This window comes from Ctenopharyngodon idella, chromosome 8 (genome assembly GCF_019924925.1).
Source record: "Ctenopharyngodon idella isolate HZGC_01 chromosome 8, HZGC01, whole genome shotgun sequence".
NCBI classification, from domain to species: domain Eukaryota; kingdom Metazoa; phylum Chordata; class Actinopteri; order Cypriniformes; family Xenocyprididae; genus Ctenopharyngodon; species Ctenopharyngodon idella.
In genome coordinates, this window is record NC_067227.1 from 15,177,802 (window position 1) to 15,202,930 (window position 25,129).

The following is a 25,129-nucleotide window of genomic DNA, read 5'->3' on the forward strand; positions in this document are numbered from 1 at the left end:
GTGGGAAACAATTGCTTATATTTTATTAATCTTTATTTAACTTCAATATTTGAATATAAAAAATATTTGATCTGACATATGTCACAAGTAGTTTTTTCATAGTACCATAAGTCTACGAAGGTAGTGTTGAAAAAGGGAAATTTATTACAAAGTAAGAGTAGTTTCTCATGACCCATGATGCAGCTACTACATATAGACTTTAAAAACCACCACAATAAATGCAACAGTAGAATATTATATCATGTCTTATGAAGACTTTTATACTATTGTATAACCTCCTCTGCTGTGTATACAATATAGAGCCCTGAAAACAAAACCAAAGCATCTCACTTGCAAAATCGGTGCAAAGGGCATTTATGGTTAATTAACATTAAAATAAATTCTAAAATGTACCTTTAGCACACATGCAACTACACATGAGAACCAAAACAAAAGAACATCTACAGGTGTCAGTGTTATTGTATCAGTATCATTAGTTGCAGTTTCTTTTGGCAATGAAAAAGACTCCAGTGGCCAAACCCAGCAGCCCAAGAGCCAGACCAACTCCACAAAACACTGATGGACCAATGCTGGGCTCCTTTATCTCTACATCTGCACAGACACAAACATTTGTAAAATTCATGTGTTTTTAAAAGGAATTAGATGTGAATATTAAATACTCACCCCATGTTCTGGTTTGAGGTTGCTGAAGTGCTTTGTGCTCCACAGAACAGCTGTAAATGTCTCCGTCTTCTGGAATGAAGCTCAGTCGAGAAAATACATTTAGTGTCCCATCTTTGTTGGGATAATATCTGCTAACTGTTGATTCATCTGTCACATTCACATTGTTCTTAGTCCACGAGACTTTGACAGGTGGAGGGAAAAATCCAGTCACATGACAAATTAGGGTATTCTTGACATTCAACTGTGCATCACTTTTGGGATATATTGAGCTCCAGGGGGATTCTGAGGAGACAGACACCACAATCATAATATGACATTTCAAACATTTCAATAAAACATTTTTTGTTGTCGTTTATGCCTGTTTTATGTCTTACCAAGTGGTACAGATGAATTGGCATATGCCTCTTTAAGCACACCTTCAACAATTCTGCAAATAGATACAGCTTTTTTTGCGTCCTCATACAGTGGCGGAACCTCTATTTGTCCAGCAAAGTCAGGTAATGTGATGATTGCTTTTTGCTCATCAAAGTTCACATGTGCCACCTGTTCATCATCAAATTTGACAATGAAATCTTCTTGATCTGAGTCACCACATGCTTCAATCAGCCCAAATTCATGATAACCTAAAATATTAAGCCATATTATTATTATTATTGGGAATGTAATTATATTTATATGTACATGTAGACAGAGATATAATTATATTGAGATAAGTTGTGATCCCTTTAAAGAGATATACCTTTGCAGCTATTACAGGTGTATATTCGTTTTTGGAGAAGTATTTATCAGCTATTTATAGTAGGCCTATATAAAAACACAGTTCCCAATACAATACCTGTAGATAGCCTACTGTATATACTGTGTGAAAATATCAAGTTATATATAATCACTCATACTCACATACTTGCTGCATATAGCATTAACGTAATAACAACAACAAAATAACAAAAATGCACACATTTTTATTTATAGCACCTCAATTGATATGTGCAAAGATTGGTTATTAAGATATTAAACAGGTGGTACAAAACAAAGAGCATATATTGGTTTTACTCCTTTTTTCATGTTACAAGATTTGTTGAGGAGCAAAGGTAATTTATGATAAAGCAATTGTGGATTTATACTTACTTTGGGTGTTAATGTAAACGACACAGACACAGATGACTATAATTCTTAAGAATCCTTCCATTTCAGTAAGTCAGTGAACAGTAAGAGGATGTAGCAGAATATGCCACTCAAATAGTAGTCAGCGGCTTTTCATGTGAAACAGCACAGCACAACCTTCTCTTTAAGCTTTTTTTTTTTTTTTTTTTTTTTTTTTTTTACTTCATCCAATTGGTTGTGTAGTCATCCAGTGACATAATAGTCTCTAAGGGAAGTCCTGAGCAGTGCTGCAAGAAAGAACAAAGTATAAGGAAGTTTGACTGTATAGGTTAAGTTGTTTGTTGACCACTAGATGGTACTGCTGGATAACATAAGCAAAACCATAACCCTGAATATATATTTTAGGATTAGGATTGTAGACGTACATACTGGTAACAACAAATTAATTAAAAATTAACATTAAAATATTTTTATCATTCAAATCTAAACGGGCCTTCTCTGAGAATTTCATTAAAAACTGATTGACCCACAACTCTGAGAACGTTTAATGAGACTGATTTTGTTTTTGTTTGTTTTTTTGCATTGCAGATGATATGTGAGAATGAAAAAAAATGGCTTCAGATTTGAGAGGTAAAGCAAAAAGCTTACAGTGATAATAATAATATGCGGAGTCAAAATCAACTCCCTAAACAAGCAGAACCGGTTTCATTATACTTTAAGATCAGAGGTGGAGAAAATAATCGAGCCTAACTTTTAATGAGATCTGCTTGAGTGTGGAGAAAGTAATGCTGAGAGAATAATGCTGATAAGAATGCTGTTTTTTGTGTATTTGTTGACATGCTTTGTACTCGCCAAAGCAGGTAAGAGGACGTTATTTTTCTTTAGATCATCTAATGCACAATCAGATGTGTAATTTCAAAGGTGTACGTTACAATATACAGTAAGCCGAAAGTTACGGGGAAAAAAGTCAGATCGATAAGCTCAATGAAAGTGAAACTCATGCGAATTTGAGACTTGGCGCTATTTATGAAATAGCCGAGCAAATACGATTCAAAGTAATAAAATCTGTCACAGCTAATTTGAAAACTACTGACAAATACCTTCATCTGATCGATTGAAAGCAGCATATAGTTCTGTCAGGACTGTGATGATTGGCAATCCGCATATGGAGCAACTCGGCGTGTAAATGACTCCATATATGCTAATTGTAGCCTAGTACTTATCTAATCTAATATAATATAATGCTAATTATAGTAGTACCAATATAATCTGATTATTCAGGGACGCATGACTTTTTAATGTGACATTCATTTTCGTACACTATATAGGCCTATAGGATATCTCAACCCCTTCATTCAGGTATGGTAGAGAAAAAAAAAATCTTCCCTGTTTCATTATTTAAAGGAGTAGTTCACCCAAAAATGAAAGCTGTCATTATTTACTCACCCTCATTTCTGTCAGGACCACTATCCTCAAAGATGATTAACAATTAGCATACATTTTGGATTGGCAGTGTATGGTTCTTTTCTGGGCAAGAACTCCCTGCCCATCCATGCAGCCTATGGATAAGAGCAGGACAGAACAGAACCAACATAAATGCAGATATCATGAATGTTTAATGATTTAATGTGCAACATAATTCAAGAAAAATTCATCAGATTTGAAGAGGAATTTTAGAAAACCAAGTGTGACCTGCCAGAACTAACTCTATGCTTTATATGTATCTTTTGCTGCCTTTGATATCCCACAATCCGTGTTTCAGTCTGTGACAATTGAGCTAAAAAATAAAGATGGCATCTGAAGTTTGTGGTTGGTGGTCAGTTTGTGTGTAAATGTACGTTTTTGACCAACTTTTTCCACTTTTGATGTCATTTCTAGCTAGAAATTACTATTTTAGTAACTAAATAATCACTTTGTTCTCACCAAAGCTCACTATATTTTGCTGTAGATCAAACCATTATGCTGCCTCAGAAGTCTGTCCGAAATCAGTTTCGTGAGGTGCCTTCGTGCCCAAATGCTGCCTACAAAGTTTCCTGATAAGGCAGCGAGGCAACAAGTCAGCTTTCAGATTTGGATGCAGCCATGCAATAGAGTGGTGCAGGTATGACGTAACTTTGTACGCCAATCGGCAGTTCGCATCATGCTGGTTCCCTCGACAAAAACCTAATGTCCCATTTAGCTACTTGTTAGCAACTGCCTTTTTCAAGACACGTAATGGTTTCAAAAAATCACAAGTGGGGTAGATTTTATGTTGTAGAATAAAACAAAAAAGTGTCTTGAGCTTGTGTTCACCACAGACCTTATTTCAGCCATTTAACCAAAATCCCATTAAAAAAACAAACAAAAAAACATTGACTTTAGGATGGTGGAACCGGAAGTGCTGAAATGCTAACTCGTTTCCGCATTTTGGCCTACACAGTGATGTCATACCTGCACCACTCTTGATTCTACCACTATTGATTCTCACCATAGATATGTGTACGTAGATTCCACATTCAGCCACTCCAAACACATTGGCTGCAGCATTTGGGGGAAAATACACAACTGTATCCCTCTCATATTACGCTGTGTGAAAGCAGGCAGGTCAGTTGCTGCATCCAAAAACTTAGACAGCTGATGTGTTGCCTCTCTTCCTTATAGGCAATGACTTTATAAGTAGCGTTTGCGCACGAAGGTACCTCTTGAAACTGATTCCGGACATACTTCTGAGGCAGCGTAACGGTTAGTGATCTACAGCAAAATAGAATGAGCTTTGATGGTAACTAAGTGAATATTTAGTTGCTATAATATTTTCTTGCTAGAAATTACATCAGAAATGGAAAACATTGGTCAAAAATGTACATTTACACAAACTGTCCAGCAACTGCAACTTTCAGATGCCAACTTTCTTTTTCTAGCTCAACTGTCCCAGAATGGAACGCACAGGATTATGGGATATCTAAGGCAGTGAAGGATACATCTATGCTGCCTTCAAAAATCGATTAGATGAAGGTATCTCAGGAGACAGGACGTGAAGCTAACATTGGATTTGGATGTGCCTTGATGCCTTCCTACCTTGGAATGTGTCCTCTGAAAGCACCATTTTTAAGTTTTCAGACACAGCCACTGAGTTACGGGTCACTCTGTGTGTCTCTGTCGCATTTAGGTTAGTAACTAATATGCTGTGTAGCCTATGTAGAAATAAGTTAGCATTAGCAAAGTTATTTGTTTTAAACTTACTGTTCATTTATGTAAACAACTAGGGCTTGGACAATAAATCATTGAATCGCAAATCGAGAAATGATTCTGGATCGATTCTGAGATTTTCCGAGTCCATCGTGATTCTCTCTCAAATCAATTCTGAGCTTAGTTTTTAACAACAGATGGCACTGCATGCTTTAGAAACAGCAGTACTCTGCTTGAAACTTCTATGAAATAATCATTCATATAGTCCGAAAAGTTGAAGTGAATTACAAGGGTGTTTGCAGTGGGCTGTTCACATTAATCTCACGTCATAAAAGCATTCTGAGGTGCAAGTACATAGCTGAATGCACGAGTGCTCTTCTTCGTCAGCATTTGAGCATGCCAAAAACGCTGGCGGGGAAAGAGTTAATTAAATACAATGTATGGGAAAAACAGTATGGTGGCGTGGTGGCTTCAGTTATTATGACATCATGAGCAATCAGAATTAATTACATTAATCTCGCATCACAAAACATTCTGAGGTACAAGTACGTAGCTATTTAAGTATAGTGAACTCACTGTCAAGTTCAAGAAACCATTTTGAGATGATTTGAGCTTTGTGACATGGCACGTTATGCTGCTGGAAGTAGCCATCAGAAGATGGGTATATGTAGTCATAAAGGGATGGACATTGTCAGCAACAATACTCAGGTAGGCTGTGGTGTTTAAACAAAGCTCAGTTGGTACTAAGGGGACAAAAGTGTGCCAAGAAAGAATCCCCACACCATTACGCCACCACCAACAGCCTGAAACATTGATTCAAGGCAGGATGGTTCCATGCTTTCATGTTGTTCATTCCAAATTCAGACCCTACAATCTGAATGTCGCAGTAGACTCATCGAGGCTCATGAGAGCAGTCCATGTTTGTCCAATTGTCTATTGCCCAATTTTGGTGAGCTTGTGTGACTTGTACTCTCAGTTTCCTGTTCTTAGGGGACAGGAGTGGCACCCGGTGTGGTCTTCTGCTGCTGTAGCCCATCTGCTTCAAGCTTTGATGTATTGTGCATTCAGAGATGTTCTTCTGCAGACCTCTGTTGTAACGAGTGCAGTGTTTCCACAGGTTTGAAATATACTTGTGGTGGTAGCCGGGTGGAAAATCCTCCTATTACCCATGACACAAAAATGGTCTACTACATGTGACAAACAACAAATAATGTGTGACTTTTAACAATATTTTTTGATACAGATTATGCTGTGTTTGGGGGGATATAAAGTACTTTTTTTACCTATTTACCACAAAATTCCTCAACTACACCATTAGCATGATGATCAAAATAAATAGTTGTTCTGGATATTGATCTAGGTGTTTGGGGCAGAATTCTGGCTTTTGCTTAGGGAAAAAACTGTAGGAAAAAAAGTCTGTAGGAAATACAGTTTTACAAAAAAAAAAGTGTACTTACCATATACATCCAGCAGAGGCCCGTAGAGATCCATTCATTTTTCTGGATGTGGCTAACTGCTCTTATTAATTAATGTGAAACGAACATGATTGCACACACACACACAAACCTGGGGCCTCATTTATAAAATGTTGTGTAGAAACTATCCTACATTTGATCTTTTTACGATAATGTCTCAACTGTGCATACTTGTGATTCATAGAACGAATGCACAGAAAATGCGCATAAGCCTGTCTTTCAGATGTGAAATCTATAAATCGCAAATGATCTTGAACTTGCGCGCAGCAGATTGGTTTCAGTTCTCTGCCTTGTAAACAACACTCAATCGTGCTACTGTAAAAACTGCTGAGGATCTTTGGTGCCATGCCGAATTTCCTCAGCCTGCTGAGGAAGTACAGCCACTGTTGTGCTTTCTTGACCAGCTGGGTGGTGTTATGTGACCCAATAAGGTCCTCACTGATGTGAACGCCCAGGAACTTGAAACAGCTCATCATCTTTACCTCAAGTCCATGGATGGTTGGCAACTTCCTCATGTCCACAACCATCACCTTAGTTTTGTCTATGTTGAGGGTTGGATTATTCTCCCCACACCATTTCACCAGACTTGCCACCTCGCTCCTGTATGCTGTTTTGTCACCCTCAGTAATAAGTCCAGTGACCGTGGTGTTGTCAGCGAATTTCAGGTTGAGGTTGAAAATGGAGGTGAGAACACCAGCCAGGCACATACCCTAAGGGCCCCTCCAGGGATGTTGTCCGGGCCTGCTGCCTTGCGAGGGTAAATTCTCCTTAAGCCCAAAGTGTACTTCGGCTGTCGCATCGTCCGCATGACGGAATTTTCGTCATCAGGAGGGTCCGCGGATGTCCGCACATCCTGTCCGTGTGTAGCCCAATTTTTGAGACCCCGCAGATGGCCCACATACAACTGCGCATGTGCGAGTAACTTGAGCGCTTGAAAATAGCAGTCCACTAGATCACACTCACGGCCAAAGAGGTATACTTTCAAAGGCTCACGCACTGGGTGTGTGAGTGCTCCTTTTGTGTGTAGCTGCTGGACGTCTCAAAACAGGTGTAGAATTAGTTAAGCTGTTCAGGCAGCGCAGTAATGGAGCTGGTTACATCTGAGGTGTTCTTATAGTCTGTGATGTGTTGCAGGCCTTTTCACACCTTCCTAGCATAATTAGTAAATGTACAGTAAAAGCTCTCAATTTTCTTTCTGTACTGCCTCTTAGCCTGCTTGATGGTCTTTCTCAGTTTGTACTTCGCTGTTATGTACTCCTCTTTTTTGCCTGATCTAAATGCAGTACACTGTGTTCCAAATTATTATGCAAGTGACATATCAGGAGAATTTCACTATAATAAACATTCAGATTTTAGTTTTTCAAAGAAAGCGTTTGTTTTATTTCTCCATATCTTTTTAGATAACTGTTATCAATCTCAGACAAAACAGTTAAACAGTTACCATTTACCTAAGTAAAACAGTTTACTTAGGTAAATGGAAACCCTACTTAAAGATGTTGTTCCACATTATTAAGCAAGTCACAGTTCTCATGCAATATTGGGAGGAAGAAAGATCTTTCTGAAGATGAAAAGCATGAAATGGTGCAATGTTACGTAAAAGGCATGAAAACAACTAATATTGTGTAAAAAAAAGTGAATGTAAATTATCAAACTATCATAAGATTTGTGAGTGACTTAGGGTGCGTTCACACTTGTCATGTTTGGTTCGATTAAAACGAACCCTGGTGCGATTGCTCTGTTAGTGCAGTTCATTTGAACATATGTGAACGCTGCCATCCGAACCCTGGTGCGCACCAAACAAGCGGACCGAGACCGCTGAAAAGATGGGTCTCGGTCCGCTTCCAAACGAACTCTGGTGTGGTTCGAATGATATATGAACGCAACACGGACCAAAGACATGTAATCGAACCAAAAACAGGAAGATGATACCCTAAAAACAACAGAATCCTCACGCATATCGGTTTTTCTCATCATAGTCGCGAGTTTGCCCATGACAGGCATCAGACGCGCGTCTCCCACGCAGCAGATCGTTTGTGTATGTGATGGATGGATTCCCGCCACTGTTTTGACTCCTTTATACATTTTATAAGCTCTTCACAGGTTCCCAGCTGGCCAAAATACCATCATATGTAGACTACGCACACACAACAAGCGCATTTACCTCAGCACACAGCATTGTTTTGGATGTTCGGCAAGTTCCGTCTCAGAATTGGCAATACGTCATAAAATCCGACCAATCAGGTTGTAAACGTATCCCTATGCCTTTAGGTTCGGTATCTTTTGCCAATCTGAACGCTAATCAGACCAGGACTAAATGTTTTTTTTTTTCTTCTTTGGTCCAGACCAAACGAACCGAGCTACAAGTGTGAACGCACCCTCAGAGCACAGCAGAACCTTTAAGGAAAGTTTCTGTCAAAAAAAATTGTTCTAACCAAACCTCACAAAGAGAAACATTTACAGTGAGTGTAGAAATAATTGAAGAAATAGTTTTAATAGTTAAATAGTTTTATTCACTGACTGATGCCGAACTACAATGGATGGTCTAGATGGATGGATTTCTGGATGGTTGGTGAGTGGCCACCACGTTCCAACAAGACTGCGACGTCAGCAGGCAGCTGGCGGGTGATGATTTGGGCTGGAATATTGGGAAGTGAGATGGAAGGTCCCTTTAGGGTCTCTGAGGGTGTCGTAATGACTTCTGCAAGATATGTGGAGTTTATAACTGGCCATTTTCAGCTTTGGTATAAAAAGAAGGATAATGCCTTCTGAAATACTATGCACTATCCCATGCTGCAAAAAACACCACAGCAATAAAACTGTTTGAAAATGTATTTCTACATCCACTGTAAATGTTTCTCTTTGTGAGGTTTGGTTAGTGGTGGCTGAAATGCAATTTTACACATAACTGCCAGCCTGCATGGAGAGGTTCTTGAGAATCCAAAGACATCAGGAGCTTCAAATACCTGCTGCTCAACAGTGGCTTTTTTTTTTTTTTACAGCTGTCTTTTTAATACAATTAACTTGTTTGACAGAAACTTTAAGCCTTTATCTGACCGAGTTCTGCTGTGCTTTAAAATCACTCACAAATCTTATGATACTTCAATAATCTCCATTCACTTTTCACACAATATTAGTTGTTTTCATGCATTTTGCATAACATTGTACCATTTCATGCTTTTCATCTTCAGAAAGATCTTTCTTCCTCCCCATATTGCATGAGAACTGTGACTTGCTTACTAATGTGGAACAACATCCTTAAGCAGGGTTTCCATTTACCAAAGTAGGCCTGGCAAACTATTTAACAAACCTGTCTGAGATTTATAACAGTTATCTAAAAAGATACAGAGAAATAAAACAAACAAACACTTTCTTTGAAAAACTAAAATCTGAATGTTTATTGTACTGAAATCCCACTGATACGAGTGTGTGCAACTGGGCGTCATTGGAAGCCTTGAATCTGTGTGAAGTTAATGACGATAGTTTTTCCCAAAAAAAGATCAGAACCAGTGCAGAATCTAAGAAACCGAGACAGACCCTGTGTGCCAGATTCCCGAAGATATGTGGTTAAATACATTTGAATCTCCCTCTGCTGGGTATTCATATTCTCTGGGAAAGAAAGAGCCCTTAGAACCTTTCTCACAGTGGGCTGCAAGTTTTCATACACCAAGGAAATTTCATCAAGATGACTGATGGCAGTGGAAAGCATGTTTGCCCACTGCTCAATGACATAGGCAGGCTCTTGAATCAGTTTTTTGTGGGCAAGTTCTTGCAAGATTTCCTCTGCATTGTTCTCTGTTGGTGTTTTACGACAGCTATGGCCATCCAAAACTTCAAGTAGTTCTTCTTTGTCAACAGTGTTGAAGTCAGATAGCCATGCTTCAAAGACTGCTCGTTCAGATTCTGGAACAAATTTCAGGAAATTCTCAATGACGTTGCTTTTCGTATATCCAAAAGTGGCCTGCTCCAGGATTACCAGAGCTAATTTCACAGGAAGGTACTTTTCTTTTTGCCATCCAAAGGCAATTATACGGCCTACACTTTCCCAGTGCATTTGTCCAAAATCATGCCGAAGGAAAGGTACCTTGAAAGAGCTGCTCTTAGTGCACTGTTCATAAAAGTCATTCCAGAACTCGGAAAGATAGTCTCTCACAACTCCTCCTTTATCGTGACCCCTCTCAAGTTTTCCATCTGGTGCAATAAGTTGAATTTTTACTTCACACCATAACACACTTTGATCCAAAAAATGAGCAATGAGTTCTGGGAGGACATGACCACGGTGGACAACTAAGATCCTCTTTAATTGTTCACTATGTGCAATGTTGTTCAGAGGTGAGAGAGGTAATGTATCATCCAAAATTTGATTCTCCACATTAAAAATGTCTCCAGTGACAAATGTGATAGTGTTGCTGTCATCCAAATCATTCTCATCTAGGTTGGAGGAATTTATCTCTGTGGAATAAAGAAAAGACATCTCTGGTCCCGTGTTGCTCTCAATGTCAATCGCATCTGTGTTATCTGTACTTTCAGATCTTTCAGCTGGCATTGTTGTTGAGGAACGGTTTAGTTCTTCTGTCCTTAAAGTCACATCGATTTCCTGTTGCATATGCAAGCTCAAGTTACTTTTCTTCTTTGTTGTGAGGTAGAACTGTAAAAGTGGCAACCTGGTGTCTGCATACAGTTTTCCAACTGTTATGTCTTCATCTATAGACATTTCTTTGTAATCCATTAAATCTAATTCAAACTCAGTGATGTCTCCCTCAGGGCTTTTTCCATTAGCAAAAAACAGCCTGACTGCTTGCTCAATCAAATCAGATTTCTTGGATTCTTTTGATACATCTACTTTATGTGTGCCACCACCCCTCTTGTTCTCACTTGTTTGTAGATTTCATAATTCATCCATCCTAATTCTACCTTTTTCATAGTCTTCTGAGCATTCTTTGTTGTTTACTTGTTGTGGCAGAGTCATCACACTTACGTTTTTTGGATAATTTAGATTTCAATCGCTCAAAAAGTTTTGATTTCCTGTTATTGGGGTCATTCCTGTTACTGGCTTTCTGTCTGCAAAATCCCAAAATGGCCAAACGATCACCATATGATGGAAAATATGTCTTTAGCTGTTCATCTGTCATTAGTTCGATGACACTGGCATCAATCTAAAAAGAAAGGAAATGCAGGTTAAATATTTGACATTTTGAGTTTGCATGTCAACATACAATTTTCACTAATCAATGGTTGGGTGCCAAAAAAATGTAAATTTAATTATATGTATTATATATACATATACAATATATATATATATATATATATATACATACACACACACGTTTGTGTGTTTCAGACACAACTTTTGTACTCATCCTAAAATCATGAATAAGTACATAACTTCTCTTTTATTATTATTTATATATCAATAAATTCAAAATGTGACATAGAATCATACATTATTCATTTTACATGGACCCTTTTCACAGACTGTGATGATGCATATCCAAAATTTTCACCAACACAAATCTAGTAAAGTTAATACACATTTATAATGCTATATATTGTTATATTACCTTGTCAGTAAATGACAAAAAAAAACAAAAAAAAAAAACAACAACAACAAATTAACATTGCTGTGAGGATGTTATAAATACAACAGCTGAGGGAGTGATGGCAATTTCACGTCATTCTCTATTTTGACTACTGTAATCAATCTCTCATTATTTTTTCCATCTTTTGGAAAGTTGTGGAAACTCACAGATATTTTTCTTTTCTTATTTGAGCAAATGAAAACACAAAAATTATATTTGTTGTCATCTATCGTTCACCACTATAGATGTTTACCAAACTATGACAACTTCTGCTTCTGAGAATCCAGGAAATGTGAAAAGGGCCCATTGTACATTCAAATAAGTTGTACTTAATTTATGCTATTTTATATCTTTTTATCATCTTTATCATTCTATATATACACCCATTTCCATCATTTTATATTATTTTTCTATTACTGTTTAATCTTGTGTGCCATGTTGCCTTCACCTGAAATTTTGAGATAAGAGAACATCTCCATCTCAAAGTTATCGTCAAAGGATGGTGTTGTGAAGCAGTAATTTTTCATCACTTTTGCTTTAGTATATTAAGACTTATTGAATTTGTGGTAGTGAGACGAATTCTCATTGAGAAATTATAAAGATTATTTAATAGACTACTTATTCTTATTACTCTGTCTCCTGCTTCTTGCTCTTCCACTGCTTTTGTCTACCTCTTGGGCTGATAGAAGAATGAACAGAATGATAGAAGGCTGATAGAAGTGTTGAAACTTTGTGATAGATTTAGTTTTCTAAGTGACTGAGGATAGATAAGATGATCTTTTAAAATGAACTAACCCGGTTTCACAGACAAGGCTTAAGCTAGTCTCAAACTAAACTGCATGTTTGAGCTGTTTTAACTGAAAGCAAATTGCACTGACATCTTAAAATAAGTCAGTGCCATAGTTTTGTCTCAAGATGCACATTAGTAATGTTTTTTTGTTGTTGTTGTTTTTTTTTTCCAAGGCACAATTATAAAAGCTACTTGGTGAGAGGTGAGACACTACAAGCAAAAACAGTTTTTTTGATGCATCTGTCAATTTTGAGATTTTGGGCTTTTCATAAAGTGTTTTTTCAGACTAGTGAAAAAGAAAACATCCAAAATACACTTTTAAGTGTATCTTTTATAGCACTGTATCTATTTGTGTCTGTATATTTCAATTACAGTATACATCTTTAAAGGCCATTTTCTCAAAATGAGTTTTTTCTTCCTACGCTGAGCCAGAAATCTACACTTCAATAGCACTTACATACACCAGACTTTACAGTTTTATTCCTATCCATATTCTGAAGGTTTTTACAGAGGGTTTTGTTCATATAGAATTTGTCTTTATGGAGTGATACAAAGAGATATCCAAAATCCCCTCTGTAAAAAAACTCTGACTCTATTAAGTCAAAAAAAGAAACAATACTTTTGAACCTGACTTTATACAATGTTCAGATTTTTGCTCTTTAAATGTGTGCAAATTAGTGCATGTTTAAATTAGATAATGTCTAATTTGCATATTTAAACATAACATTTCAGAAAACGTCTAATTAAAAAAATATTTGCAATTGTTAATGTAATCAATCAACTGTGGAAATGTGATGATATCTATTAGTTTTTTTTTTTTTTTTACCCTATTAACCTGGGGTGTCTTGCCTTAAATGCCCTATAGCTAGCCAAACTAAGGTCTAATCCTGGCTTCAGCCCTGTCTGTGAAACCAGGACTAAATTAACTTAAATATATCTAAAGAAAGTACAAATTACCAGTTTATGAAACCATGTATAATCCTAAACCCCTGCCCTGCACTATTGCATCTGTGCAACCTTTTTGTCCAGTTTCATTGTCTCACCTTTTCTTGTTCCAGTGTCTCAATGGTTTCCTCTGGAACATTCCTCGTTCGCAAAAACTCGATTAGATTATCCATCCTGTAGACATACATATGCCAGTTTTTATAAAAACCTCTCTAAGCCTTCATCCACATGACAAGTTTGATTACCAGTGCTGCAAGAAAGAACAAAGTATAAGCAGGTTTGACTGTCTAGGTTAAGTTGTTTGTTGGCCACTAGATGGCACTGCTGGATAACATAAGCAAAAGCTTACAGTGATGATATGCGGAGTTGGGAAACAATCACGCCTGTTCAAACCTGTTCAGAACCGGTTTTATCATACTTTAAGATCACATGTGGAGAAAATCGGGCCTAACTTTTAATGAGATCTGCTTGAGTGTGGAGAAAATAATGCTGAGAGAATAATGCTGTTTTTTGTGTATTTGTTGACATGCTTTGTACTCGCCAAAGCAGGTAAGAGAACATTATTTTCCTTTAGATCTAATGCACGAAGTTTACGTTACAATAGCCTATACAGTAAGCCCAAAGTTACGACACAAAAAAAGTCAGATCTATGCTTTATCTCTGAAAGTGAAACTCATGAGAACATAAGACATTGACGCTATTTATGAAATAGCCGAGCAAATACGATTCAAAGTAATACAATTTGTCATAGCTAATTTGAAAACGACTGACAAATAACCTTCATCTGATCGATTGAAAGCAGCTTTAGATTAAAGCTGCTTTCAATCGATCAGATTTAATTAAATTTGTCATTCCAAAAGCTTACACAAGCAGGTGAAGAGATCTGATTTCTGTTAAGAATTGAATGAATTTTTTTGTTTGACAAGCTGCTGAGAACACATTGATCAACAAATATATTTGTTGATTATTATATACTCTCTTTGGGGGGGACTGGAAAAGAGAATTCTTGCATAAAGTGTTCATAAGAGAGCAAGACATCCCTATCATCTAAAAGTTGACTCACTAAAAGTATATTTTTATCAAACCAATTATTTAAAAAAAAAAAAAGAGAGATTTATTTTTATATCTAATATTTTGGCTGTTCCAGATAAAACAGCTATGTGGGGAAAAATTCTAATTATATATTAGGGACCAGCACATTAAAGCCTGTTTATGAAAACTAGAAAGAGTTAAAGGTGTTTTAGAGATGTCATAGTTGAACAATTAGCATATATGGAGCAATTCGACATGTAAATGACGTAATTTACAAGATGTGTTGTTCCATATATGCTAATAGTAGTTCTAATCTAATCTAATGCTAATTCTATTAGTACTAATATAATCTGATTATTACAGTTTCAGGGATACATGACTTTTTAATGTGACATTCATTTTCTTACACTATATATATAGGATATCTCAACCCCTTCATTCAGGTATGGTAAAAAAAAAAAAAACTTTTTTCCCTGTTTCATTATTTAAAGGAGTAGTTCACCCAAAAAATGAAAACTGTCATTATTTACTCACCCTCATTTCTGTCAGGACCACTATCCTCAAAGATGATTGACAATTAGCATACATTTTGGATTGGCAGTGTATGGTTCTGTTCTGGGCAAGAACTCCCTGCCCATGCATGCAGCCTATGGATAAGAGCAGGACAGAACAGAACCAACATAAATGCAGATATCATGAATGTTTAATGATTTAATGTGCAACATAATTTAAGAAAAATTAATCTGATTTAAAGAGGAATATCAGAAAGCCTGACCTGCCAGAACTAACTCTACGCTTGATATGTATCTTTTGCTGCCTTTGATATCCCACAATCCTGTGTGTTTCATTCTGTGACAATTGAGCTAAAAAATAAAAATGGCATCTGAAAGTTGTGGTTGGTGGTCAGTTTGTGTGTAAATGTAAGTTTTTGACCAACGTTTTTCAGTTTTGATGTCATTTCTAGCTAACAATTACAGTACTTAAATATTCACTTTGTTCTCACCAAAGCTTACTATATTTTGCTATAGATCAAACCATTATGCTGCCTCAGAAGTCTGTCCCTTCATGCCCAAACGCTGCCTACAAAGTTTCCTGATAAGGCAGTGAGGCAACAAGTCAGCTTTCGCTTTCCGCGTTTTGGCCTGCAAAGTGATGTCATACCTGCACCACTTTATTGATTCTCACCATAGATATGTATACATAGATGCAACATTCGACCACTCCAAACACGCCCGCCATCTTTGAATGATCTATGTATATATGTCTATGGTTTCCACACTCTCACATCACGCATCCATTTTCTCACCCAGTAAAAAAAGCATTGTGCAACAAAGAGGACACTGACAGACAAGAGAGCAGGCAGCAGCATTCAAGGGGAAAATACACAACTGTATCCCTTATCTTGCACTGTGTGAAAGCAGGCAGGTCAGTGACTGCATCTAAAAACTTAGACAGCTGACTTTTTGCCTCTCTTCCTCATAGGTAATGACTTTATAGACACCGTTTGCGCATGAAGATACCTCACAAAACTGATTTCGGCAGATTCGACTTTTGAGGCAGGGAAATGGTTTGATCTACAGCAAAATATAGTAAGCTTTGGTATTATTATTATATTTAGTAAATATATATTTATAAATATATTTAGTTAACTATAATAATATTTTCTCACTAGAAATTACATCAGAAATGGAAAATGTTGGTCAAAAATGTACATTTACACAAACTGACCAGCAACTGCAACTTTCAAATGCCATCTTTGTTTTTCTAGCTCAACTGTCCCAGAATGGAATGCACAGGATTATGGGATATCTAAGCAAAGTCCCTTTAAGACAAGTCATTTCACTCGGCGGCCATCTTTGAAATGCCTCTCGGGCATGCAAGTGCAGCTTCTATCTCTTTGAATGGGGAAACATCAAATTCTCCAAAGCTGTTTGCCAAGCTTTCGATTAAATTTTATATTTGAAATCACCAATGAAATCTGACAAAAACTGTTTCATAAATTTTGTTTCTAAACGCTCGAATCATGACAAAAAAACAGTATTTTTCTGGCTGGATCAAGCTAATGTGTATGTGCAGTCCTAAAGCGTGCGTCTCTTGTCTCTCATTTCAGAGGCGCGAGTCTGATTGTTTCTATAGGAACCAGAGCTTCTAAAGGCCGCTGCAGTGATGCGATGACTTTACCAATCGGCGATTGGCTCTTATTTAGAAGGCGGGACTTATTCCGCCATATTGCGCGTTGCACTTTCTCCCATTCAAAACAATACGAGTGACGCGTCTTGTGTTATTCTACAGTCTTTGATCTAAGGCAGCGAAGGATACATCTATGCTGCCTTCAAAAATCGATCAGATGAAGGTATCTCAGGAGACAGGACGTGAAGCTAACATTGGATTCGGATGTGTCTTGATGCCTTCCTACCTTGGAATGTGTCCTCTGAAAGCACCATTTTCAATTTTTCAGACACAGCCACTGAGTTACGGGTCACTATGTGTGTCTCTGTAGGTTAGTAACTAATGTGCTGTGTAGCCTATGTAGAAATAAGTTAGCATTAGCAAAGTTATTTGTTTTAAACTTACTGTTCTTTTATGTAAACCACCACAATATACTTTTTTCTTTCTTTTTTTTCTACAAAACAATAAATAAATCTGTATTACAGAATGAGCACTTTGACATTGCATTTGTTACTGTAATGAAGACAAACATAACTTGCTCACAATTTTGGTTAAGCTGTTCAGGCAGCGCAGTAGTGGAGCTGGTTACATCTGAGGTGTTCTTATAGTCTGTGATATGTTGCAGGCCTTGCCACATCTGCCTAGCATCATTAGTAAATGTACAGTAAAAGCTCTCAATTTTCTTTCTGTACTGCCTCTTAGCCTGCTTGATGTTCTTCCACTTTTTTTACTTTGCTGTTATGTACTCCTCTTTATTGCCTGATCTAAATGCAATAGATCAAGCATACAGCATATGACGCACCTGGCAGTTCATCCGAGGCTTTTGGTTTGGAAACTTCCTGATATGTATGGTGGGCACAATGTTGTCAATGCAAGGATCTTAATTTAACGTCTCACCCGAAGGGCGGTGCCTATTTACAGTATAGCGGTGCCTATTTACAGTATAGTGTCCTCATCACTATACTGGGGCATTAGGACCCACACAGACCATAGGGTAAGCAGCACTCCCTACTGGCCTCACTAACACCTTTTCCAGCAGCAAACTAGGCCCTGTTTACACCTGGTATTAAGATGCGTTTTGGGTAATTTGAACTAGTTTTTCCCAGGAGGTCTCCCATCCAGGTACAGACCAGACTCAACCCTGCTTGGCTTCAGTGGGCAGCTAATCTTGGGCTACCGGGTGAAATGGCTGCAGCAATAATTCACAGACCCATTATTAAGACAGTAACTTGCTTCGTTCCTGAATGAATCAGCCATTTTGAACAAATCAATTGAATAAATGACTCAATGACTATGCAATGACTTGCCCCCACCTACTGGAGATTTTAGATTAATATTTAAAATTATCATTCTATTTTTTTCTATCATTTCATATTTCTATATTCCAAATTTTATATTTTAAACACTCTCATAACATTATTCATGCAATTGTAATTGCAGTGTAAATGCATGTTCAAGTGCTCCTTAAAAATATAATCATAGAGCCCTACGTGTTTAATTCTACTTGGCTTTAAAAAATGGCACCCTAAACCCTCACAGTCTTCATCTGAGTCCGCACTTTCTTGACGTAATGCCGCTTTGACTGCCGGGTAAAGTCCTCTGCATAGCCAAAGCCCCTGGAAGGCAAGCCTGCAACCTTTAGCCAAAAAAGCGTAACGGCTAATGCTAACACTCAGGCTGTGGCGGTACTGTCGGTATGCAGGAAAGGAGACCAGAGGCCATTACACGATAGGCTGAGAGGTGCCGCACGTGATTAAGTTAGCCGTTACGCTTTCTCCAATGATAAGAAATACAGACCCTCTCATCTCCCTATAATAGACAATCTCTGGCATAGCTCACACTTGCGGGCTCAGCTCAAGTGCGCATCGAGGGCGTATAGTGGCGCCAAGGGGGCACTTATGAGCACCCTTCTGAAACCTTAAATGATGAATGGGGCTGCGCCCGAAAACCGGAAAATGCTGCCTTCAGAGGACACATTTTAAGGTAGGAAGGCATCAAGGCACGTCCAAATTCAGTGTTAGCTTCACTTCCTGTTTCCTCAGATACCTTCATCTGATCAATTTTTGAAGGCAGCATAGATGTATCCTTCACTGCATTTGATATCCCACAATCCTATGCGTCCATTCTGTGACAGTTGAGCTAGAAAAATAAAGATGGTGTCCAAAAGTTGCGTTTGCTGTTCAGTTTGTGTATAAATGTACGATTTTGACCAACATATTTCAATTTTGATGTCATTTCTAGCGAGAAATTACTACTGTAGTAATTTAATATTTGTTTAGTTTTCACCAAAGCTCATGCTATTTTGCTGTAGATCATTAAACTGTTACGCTGCCTCAGAAGTCTGTCTGAAATCAGTTTCGTGAGGTACCTTCATTCACAAACGCTGCCTTACAAGTCATTGCCTGATAGGGCAGCGAGGCAGCAAGTCAGCTGCCTAGGTTTTCGGATGCAGCCTGGGACACCCTACGGTCTCATGGACTTAACGAACACTCGCACGCGGCAGCCATTGTAAGTCCACAAGACCGAAAGTATATAGAAGTGTGCCATTTGGGATTCAGCCCATGTTGAACGGGTGAACAAAAGAGGTGTGTTTAACTTGAAGTGCTGTGATGACAAATCAGGTCCTCCCTCGAAATCAGGTCTCAATAGGACCCTGAACGATCCCATTGGCTCAAATTACTTTTAATAGGTACTCTCTTTATCGCTTGATTACATTTCCTACAAAATCATGTTATGATAAATGCTGTTTGAACTACGTTATGATGACAATTAATGTCTGTATTAGTTAGCTTATGTACTAGCATAGCATACAGATACCCGATTAGCCTGATAGCTTAGTTTTTACACGCATTTGCCCTTACCTTACATGTATTCACAATCATCTTTAATGTAATTATGTGTTAAATTAAGTGTTAAATGTCCAAATCAGTTATAAAAAGAATGTAATGATGTTCAATTATTCACTTAATAGTTGATTTGATTGCTTCTATTGTTCTCATTTGTAAGTTGCTTTGGAGAAAAGCGTCTGCTAGATGATTAAATGTAAATGTTATAGGCTATTATTATTATTATTATTATTAATTAACAGTTTATCAAGTGAAGTTTGTTTTATTCTGCACTAGTAAGCTATACATATTTCAAATTAATATCATTTGTATGTACTTAGTATAATCATTAACTGATAGTTGAAAGAGACACAATTTTGATGGAGGACCCGATTGTCATGACACTGGCTGATCTCGAATTGCTGGTACTTTGATGTCATACGTCACAGTGATGTGGTGTCTGTGCTGTCTCAAGTTGGACAACATTTCTAACCGGTATGCACTACTTCAAGTCAGACACCGATTGGTCTCCACAGGTCCATGGCATGATGTCGAGCATGCCTAACATGTCACCTGATATAAGTCGACCTTATAAGGGTAAGACCAAAAATGTTTAGAAGATGGATTTATGATGTACTTAAATAATTTAAATTTTGAACAAAAAAAGGTTATTTTTTTTCCTCACATTTTGGTCTTGATGTCCTTTGGTTTTGGTTCTTACAAAATTTCACTCTCAGGATATGACCTTACATCGCTTAAATTTCAGTTCTGATAAATTATCAGCTTCACCTTACATTTGACAGCATTGAGCTGCTTTCTTCACTTCAGAACACTTGAATCTTTCTCCACTGTTTTCACTCAAACTGCTGGGAGCTGTGCTGCTCACCTACACAAGTAGTTATTTTATACATATAAAATTTGTAGTTAGTAGTAGAAAATGTCTCATGTACACATATTGCATGTTTCTTGTGTATCCACAGGGTCTCACTCATTTAAGGCATTTGTAACATATATAGTTGGACAGACACCATTTCCTGAGTTCAGTGCTGTGCTGATGTTGGATGATCTGCAAATAGCATATTATGACTCTGTCACATGGAAACCTGTCTATCGCTCTCACAGTGATTCACAGTTCTATGATGAAGAGCAAAAGGATGCTGATACAGTATTTCGCGATATGTACAACATCTTTGAAGAAAGAGAAATTTATCTTAAGAAGGACCAAAATCGTACATATGGTGAGTACAAGCCAAAAGAATTATAACACAAAAATTTATTAACAAATGTAATTTTTGTGTTTTTAAGCATATAGCCTACAACTTTGACGTGGAAGCAATATGTGCTAGACACAGTAATCATAAAAAGACATTTTTTTCCCATTCCTTTAAAGGTGTACATGTTCATCAGAGACTTGCTGGATGTGAATTGTTGAACGATGATAAACCAGGTCCACTTCAGAGATTGGATGCTTTAGATGGACAAACTATAGAGGAGTTCACCTTTGACATGGAAAAAAATAATGCAGAGACAAAAATGACATGGAGGCCATGGGACCAACAAAAATGGATTCGTATAAAGTTTATGTATGAAAGTGTTTATCATCCTATTTGCTTTAAAGTTTTGCAGAGGTACCTGTATATGGAAAAGAACAATGTGCTGAGAAAAGGTGAGAGAATCAACCTGAATAACTTCAGTATTATTATTAAGAAAAGAGCATAATCAACAAATATGACCCAGACAGCAGTACTGACTGAAAATACGTGTGCCTCTTAATGTTTTATGAAACATGAGAACTAGGGATGCACCGATATCGGTATCGGGCCCTATACAAAGCTCATGTACTTGTACTCGTACTCATAAAAATACCCCCGATACCAAAGACCGATACCTCACGTGACGTAACTGACAGAATTTCCCGTGCTCAGAGACACCGGCGGTAGTAGCAGAAACAATGTCATCCTCAGAGGTGTGAAAATACTTAAAAATTAATGATGACAACCCACACATTGCGAACTGCATGCTTTCAATCACAATTCGTTATCGAATAGTGAAGGCGGGATAGGCGGAATCGCGCTGAATGACACAGACCAGAAGCGCTCCCTCTCGCGCGCACGCTCTCTCTCTTTCTTGCGCGCGATCCCAGTTCTCCTTGCTCCTGAATGATCAAATGCACACATAGTTGTCAAAATGTCCATCGTGTGGAGTATCTCACGTAAATACAGTCGGTTATGGCTTAAGTGGACGTAAACATTTGGGTGAAAACAGGATGTGTGTCAGTATCCATGCGTTCGGTCTTAAAGGGACCGTAGCGTATATTTGTCATTAACGTTAATAAAACAACAAAATATGTTAAATAAATGTATACATGGTAAATAAACCTACTGTATCTGAAAAACAAGTTTAATTTGTATCTCTATAGTATTTGTTGTATTGTTTGTAATTTGTTTGTAAATTTCTTTTTATATAACAACAATTATATATATTGGTAATTATGCCCTTTGAAGGTTATTGAACAGTGAAATTTTTGTTCTTTAAGTTTGTGACAAGCACATAAAAATTATTACTTTTTTCATTAGAGTAATAATAAAGAAGCTGTCCTACATTCATTAGTCTCACTGTGCCTGGAAAACTGCAACGTCAAAAGAGAGAGAGAGAGAGAGAGAGAAATTAATAAATGTATAGGCACCTATATCGTATCAGCGAGTACTAGAAAAAAAGTATCGGTACTCGTACTCTGTCCTTAAAAAAATGGTATCGGTGCATCCCTAATGAGAACCATAAATTAATAACAGATCTCGCCCTTCTCTAGTGAAACCCAGAGTCAGACTCATGAAGAAGAAACTCACAGACTCTCAAGGGCTTCAGATCAGCTGTCTGGCCACTGGTTTTTACCCCCGTCACATTAACCTGACTCTGTTCAGAGATGGTCAGCCTGTGGATGATGATCAGATCACAGGAGGAGAGATTCTTCCCAACGGAGATGGAACTTACCAGATGAGGAAGAGTTTGATGATCAGCGCAGAAGAACTACGTGAGGAACATACATACAACTGCACAATGAAGCACCTCAATCTGGACAACAAACTGGACATTATGTTTGGTAATAAACTAATAAACAATTAATCCAACAAAATGCTACAGCAGGCTTAATAACAAAAAGTAACTTTATCTCTCTGTTGCTTACTGTTTTCTTTTCTGTAATCACTTTTTCCCCCCAGTGATTTTAGATGTGGCTAAATGTGACCCAGGACCCTTCAGTCTGTCTGTAGTTATTGGTGTGCTGGTGTTAGTGTGTGTGGCTGTGCTCATCATAACTGCACTCATTATATGGAGGAAGACGAGATGTGCTGCTGGTAAATGTTCTGTACAGTCCAGTTCATTACACCTGATGCTAAATTAGAAAAAGAAACCAAACATAAGTTCCTTTTGAGACACTTTTTTGAAGTCCACCTATGCAGTTTTATGCTTCTGTAGTGTTACTCTCTATTCATCATAGTTTAATTGTGTCACTCTTATTCAGAACGAGGATCTGCAGCATCACAGATTGATTACTCCCCTACTCCATGTGAGTATGCTGCACTGTTTTTTAATAAAGTAATATAAATACAGCAACATGTTCATTCTATTTTGAAAACCTTCTCTAAATGGCTTCCTTTTTTTTCTTCATTTCAGCTTCCACGCATGATAAAACATGACAAGTGAGTCTATGGCCCAATATTAAAAGTCAAGACAACAACAACAAAACCTTATAGCATTTGCTTGGTGGCTGCTATTGGGTTATGCTGTGTGATGATAACCATCAAATGATGTTTGATTAAAAATGTTATGTGAATGTATACAGTATGGAACATAAAAAATTGCCTATGTGGCTCAAAATCATAATATTGTTTAAGAACAATACTAACCATGTGTTATTCACTGACCGTGCACGAATATGTGCGTAAAATCTGTATTCAAATGTTTTCACAGATAATTTATCAGTTACTTTTGTATTAAAATTTATTCTGAATTACAAAAACATGTAGGAACAACTGGGTGTAGTCCAGAAAGCAAGGCTAACTCACCATCACATACCCTGAACTCTCGGTAGAACCTAAACCAATTGTTTACTTGGTGTATGTCAGCTCCAAAACACATGTGAAGAGTTAATTCAATCAACCTTCTATTGGTAACCCAGCGTTAACTCGTGCCATCAGAGATTATGTTCAGAGTAAATTGCTATAGCTACTTACATACCTTGAACATTACCTCAGTTTTTGCAACCGAAAGTTGAGGTTATCCTTTTACTTACTGATGAACTTGGCTGGGTATGTCACATAACCTGGGGCCATATGTATAAAGCCGTTTACAGCTTAACAGCTTGCCAAAGCGAACTTTCCTGAAAAGTAAACACTGTTTATTACAAGATAGCTAGGTGTGCTCTGTGGCTCAACCTTCTTTGAGGTGGAAGTCTTTTCCGATTAATTTCTTCTATTCAATCCATCAACATAAGACGTCCGCTAGTAAAAACATGAACACACTGGAGAGCTGTTTTATAGTAGAAATGGAAGTTATAATTGAAAGAGACACTAACACTGTTTTTTGTTTAATTCTGTAAAGCTGCTTGATTTTAAGCAATCTATTTAATTGAAAATGACGTAATTGGACTGCCGAATTGCGTAGCTCGTGCAAACCACATCACTGTCAGGAGGATTATGTAGTCTGTTTAGTTTTCCTTGTGTTTTGGTTTCTGAGTTCTGTTTGCTACATAGTTCCCTTAGTTACTGAGTACGTTCACCTGTTGTTCATTGAGTTACCTTGTTATCTCTGTATATTGAAGTTCTCAATTTCCTCTGTTTATTGTTCCGTTGTCTTTGTGTTATTTTCTCGAAGTGTTATCTCTTGTTTATTCTTGTTTTGGATTATTGAATAAAAGACTGGTCTTTGTTATTGTTCCTTCTTTGTGCGATTTACTACAGCCACAAGACATGACAGTCGCTATGATCAGATGCTTTCGTCTTAACTGCTGTTTTCTCTAACATTCAGTTTCTCTCAAAGTTATGAACAAAGGTTCTTCCAGTAATGCTGATATAATGTTCATTCACAGTTAGCTGTGCTTTAATATGGGTAACCAAAGTAAGTGGGGTCCATCAATGGTTTGGTTGCCAACGGTTTGTGTTCAGCAGAAGAGAGTTCATACAGGTTTGGAACAACTTGAGGGTGACTAAATGATGACAAAATTTTCATTTTTGGGTGAAGTGTGCCAGAATTCTAAGAATGATGTAATTTTACTCTTATTACTAGACTTAAGAATAAGTGTGATTCATAAAGCTTCCTAGGTGTTAAGATTAGGGCTGCGTTCCACTCCACTTTTAGACACGCACTCGCAAACTTCCCTAAGCACTT

At 37.5% G+C, this 25,129-nt stretch overlaps 3 protein-coding genes across 3 annotated transcripts in view; 2 read left to right on the forward strand and 1 right to left on the reverse strand.

Annotated features, from left to right (window-relative positions):
* The window catches only part of LOC127517251 (major histocompatibility complex class I-related gene protein-like), a 163,815-nt gene that overhangs the window by 59,468 nt on the left and 79,218 nt on the right, over window positions 1–25,129 (forward strand). The gene's annotated exons all lie outside the window — the stretch shown is intronic.
* LOC127517261 (H-2 class II histocompatibility antigen, A-U alpha chain) lies at window positions 122–1,949 on the reverse strand. Its single transcript, XM_051902629.1, has 4 exons — window positions 1,792–1,949; window positions 1,038–1,286; window positions 664–945; window positions 122–591 (listed from the first exon to the last, which is right to left on the reverse strand). Exons 1-4 carry the CDS (start codon window positions 1,850–1,852, stop codon window positions 473–475), a joined length of 711 nt encoding a protein of 236 aa, XP_051758589.1. The 5' UTR covers window positions 1,853–1,949; the 3' UTR covers window positions 122–472.
* Window positions 2,488–24,673, forward strand: LOC127517249 (major histocompatibility complex class I-related gene protein-like). Its single transcript, XM_051902606.1, has 7 exons — window positions 2,488–2,627; window positions 20,725–20,982; window positions 21,135–21,410; window positions 22,554–22,844; window positions 22,963–23,097; window positions 23,265–23,309; window positions 23,417–24,673. The coding sequence occupies exons 1-7, from the start codon at window positions 2,567–2,569 to the stop codon at window positions 23,437–23,439; spliced, it is 1,089 nt and encodes a 362-aa protein (XP_051758566.1). The 5' UTR covers window positions 2,488–2,566; the 3' UTR covers window positions 23,440–24,673.

Coding starts and splice junctions, on each gene's coding strand:
- LOC127517249 (XM_051902606.1), top strand. CDS start 2,567: ATGCTGATAAGAATGCTGTTTTTTGTGTATTTGTTGACATGCTTTGTA. Junction 2,628..20,724: donor CTTTGTACTCGCCAAAGCAG/GTAAGAGGACGT, acceptor GTGTATCCACAG/GGTCTCACTCATTTAAGGCA. Junction 20,983..21,134: donor GGACCAAAATCGTACATATG/GTGAGTACAAGC, acceptor ATTCCTTTAAAG/GTGTACATGTTCATCAGAGA.
- LOC127517261 (XM_051902629.1), bottom strand. CDS start 1,852: ATGGAAGGATTCTTAAGAATTATAGTCATCTGTGTCTGTGTCGTTTAC. Junction 1,287..1,791: donor CGTTTACATTAACACCCAAA/GTAAGTATAAAT, acceptor TTAATATTTTAG/GTTATCATGAATTTGGGCTG. Junction 946..1,037: donor CAATTCATCTGTACCACTTG/GTAAGACATAAA, acceptor CTGTCTCCTCAG/AATCCCCCTGGAGCTCAATA.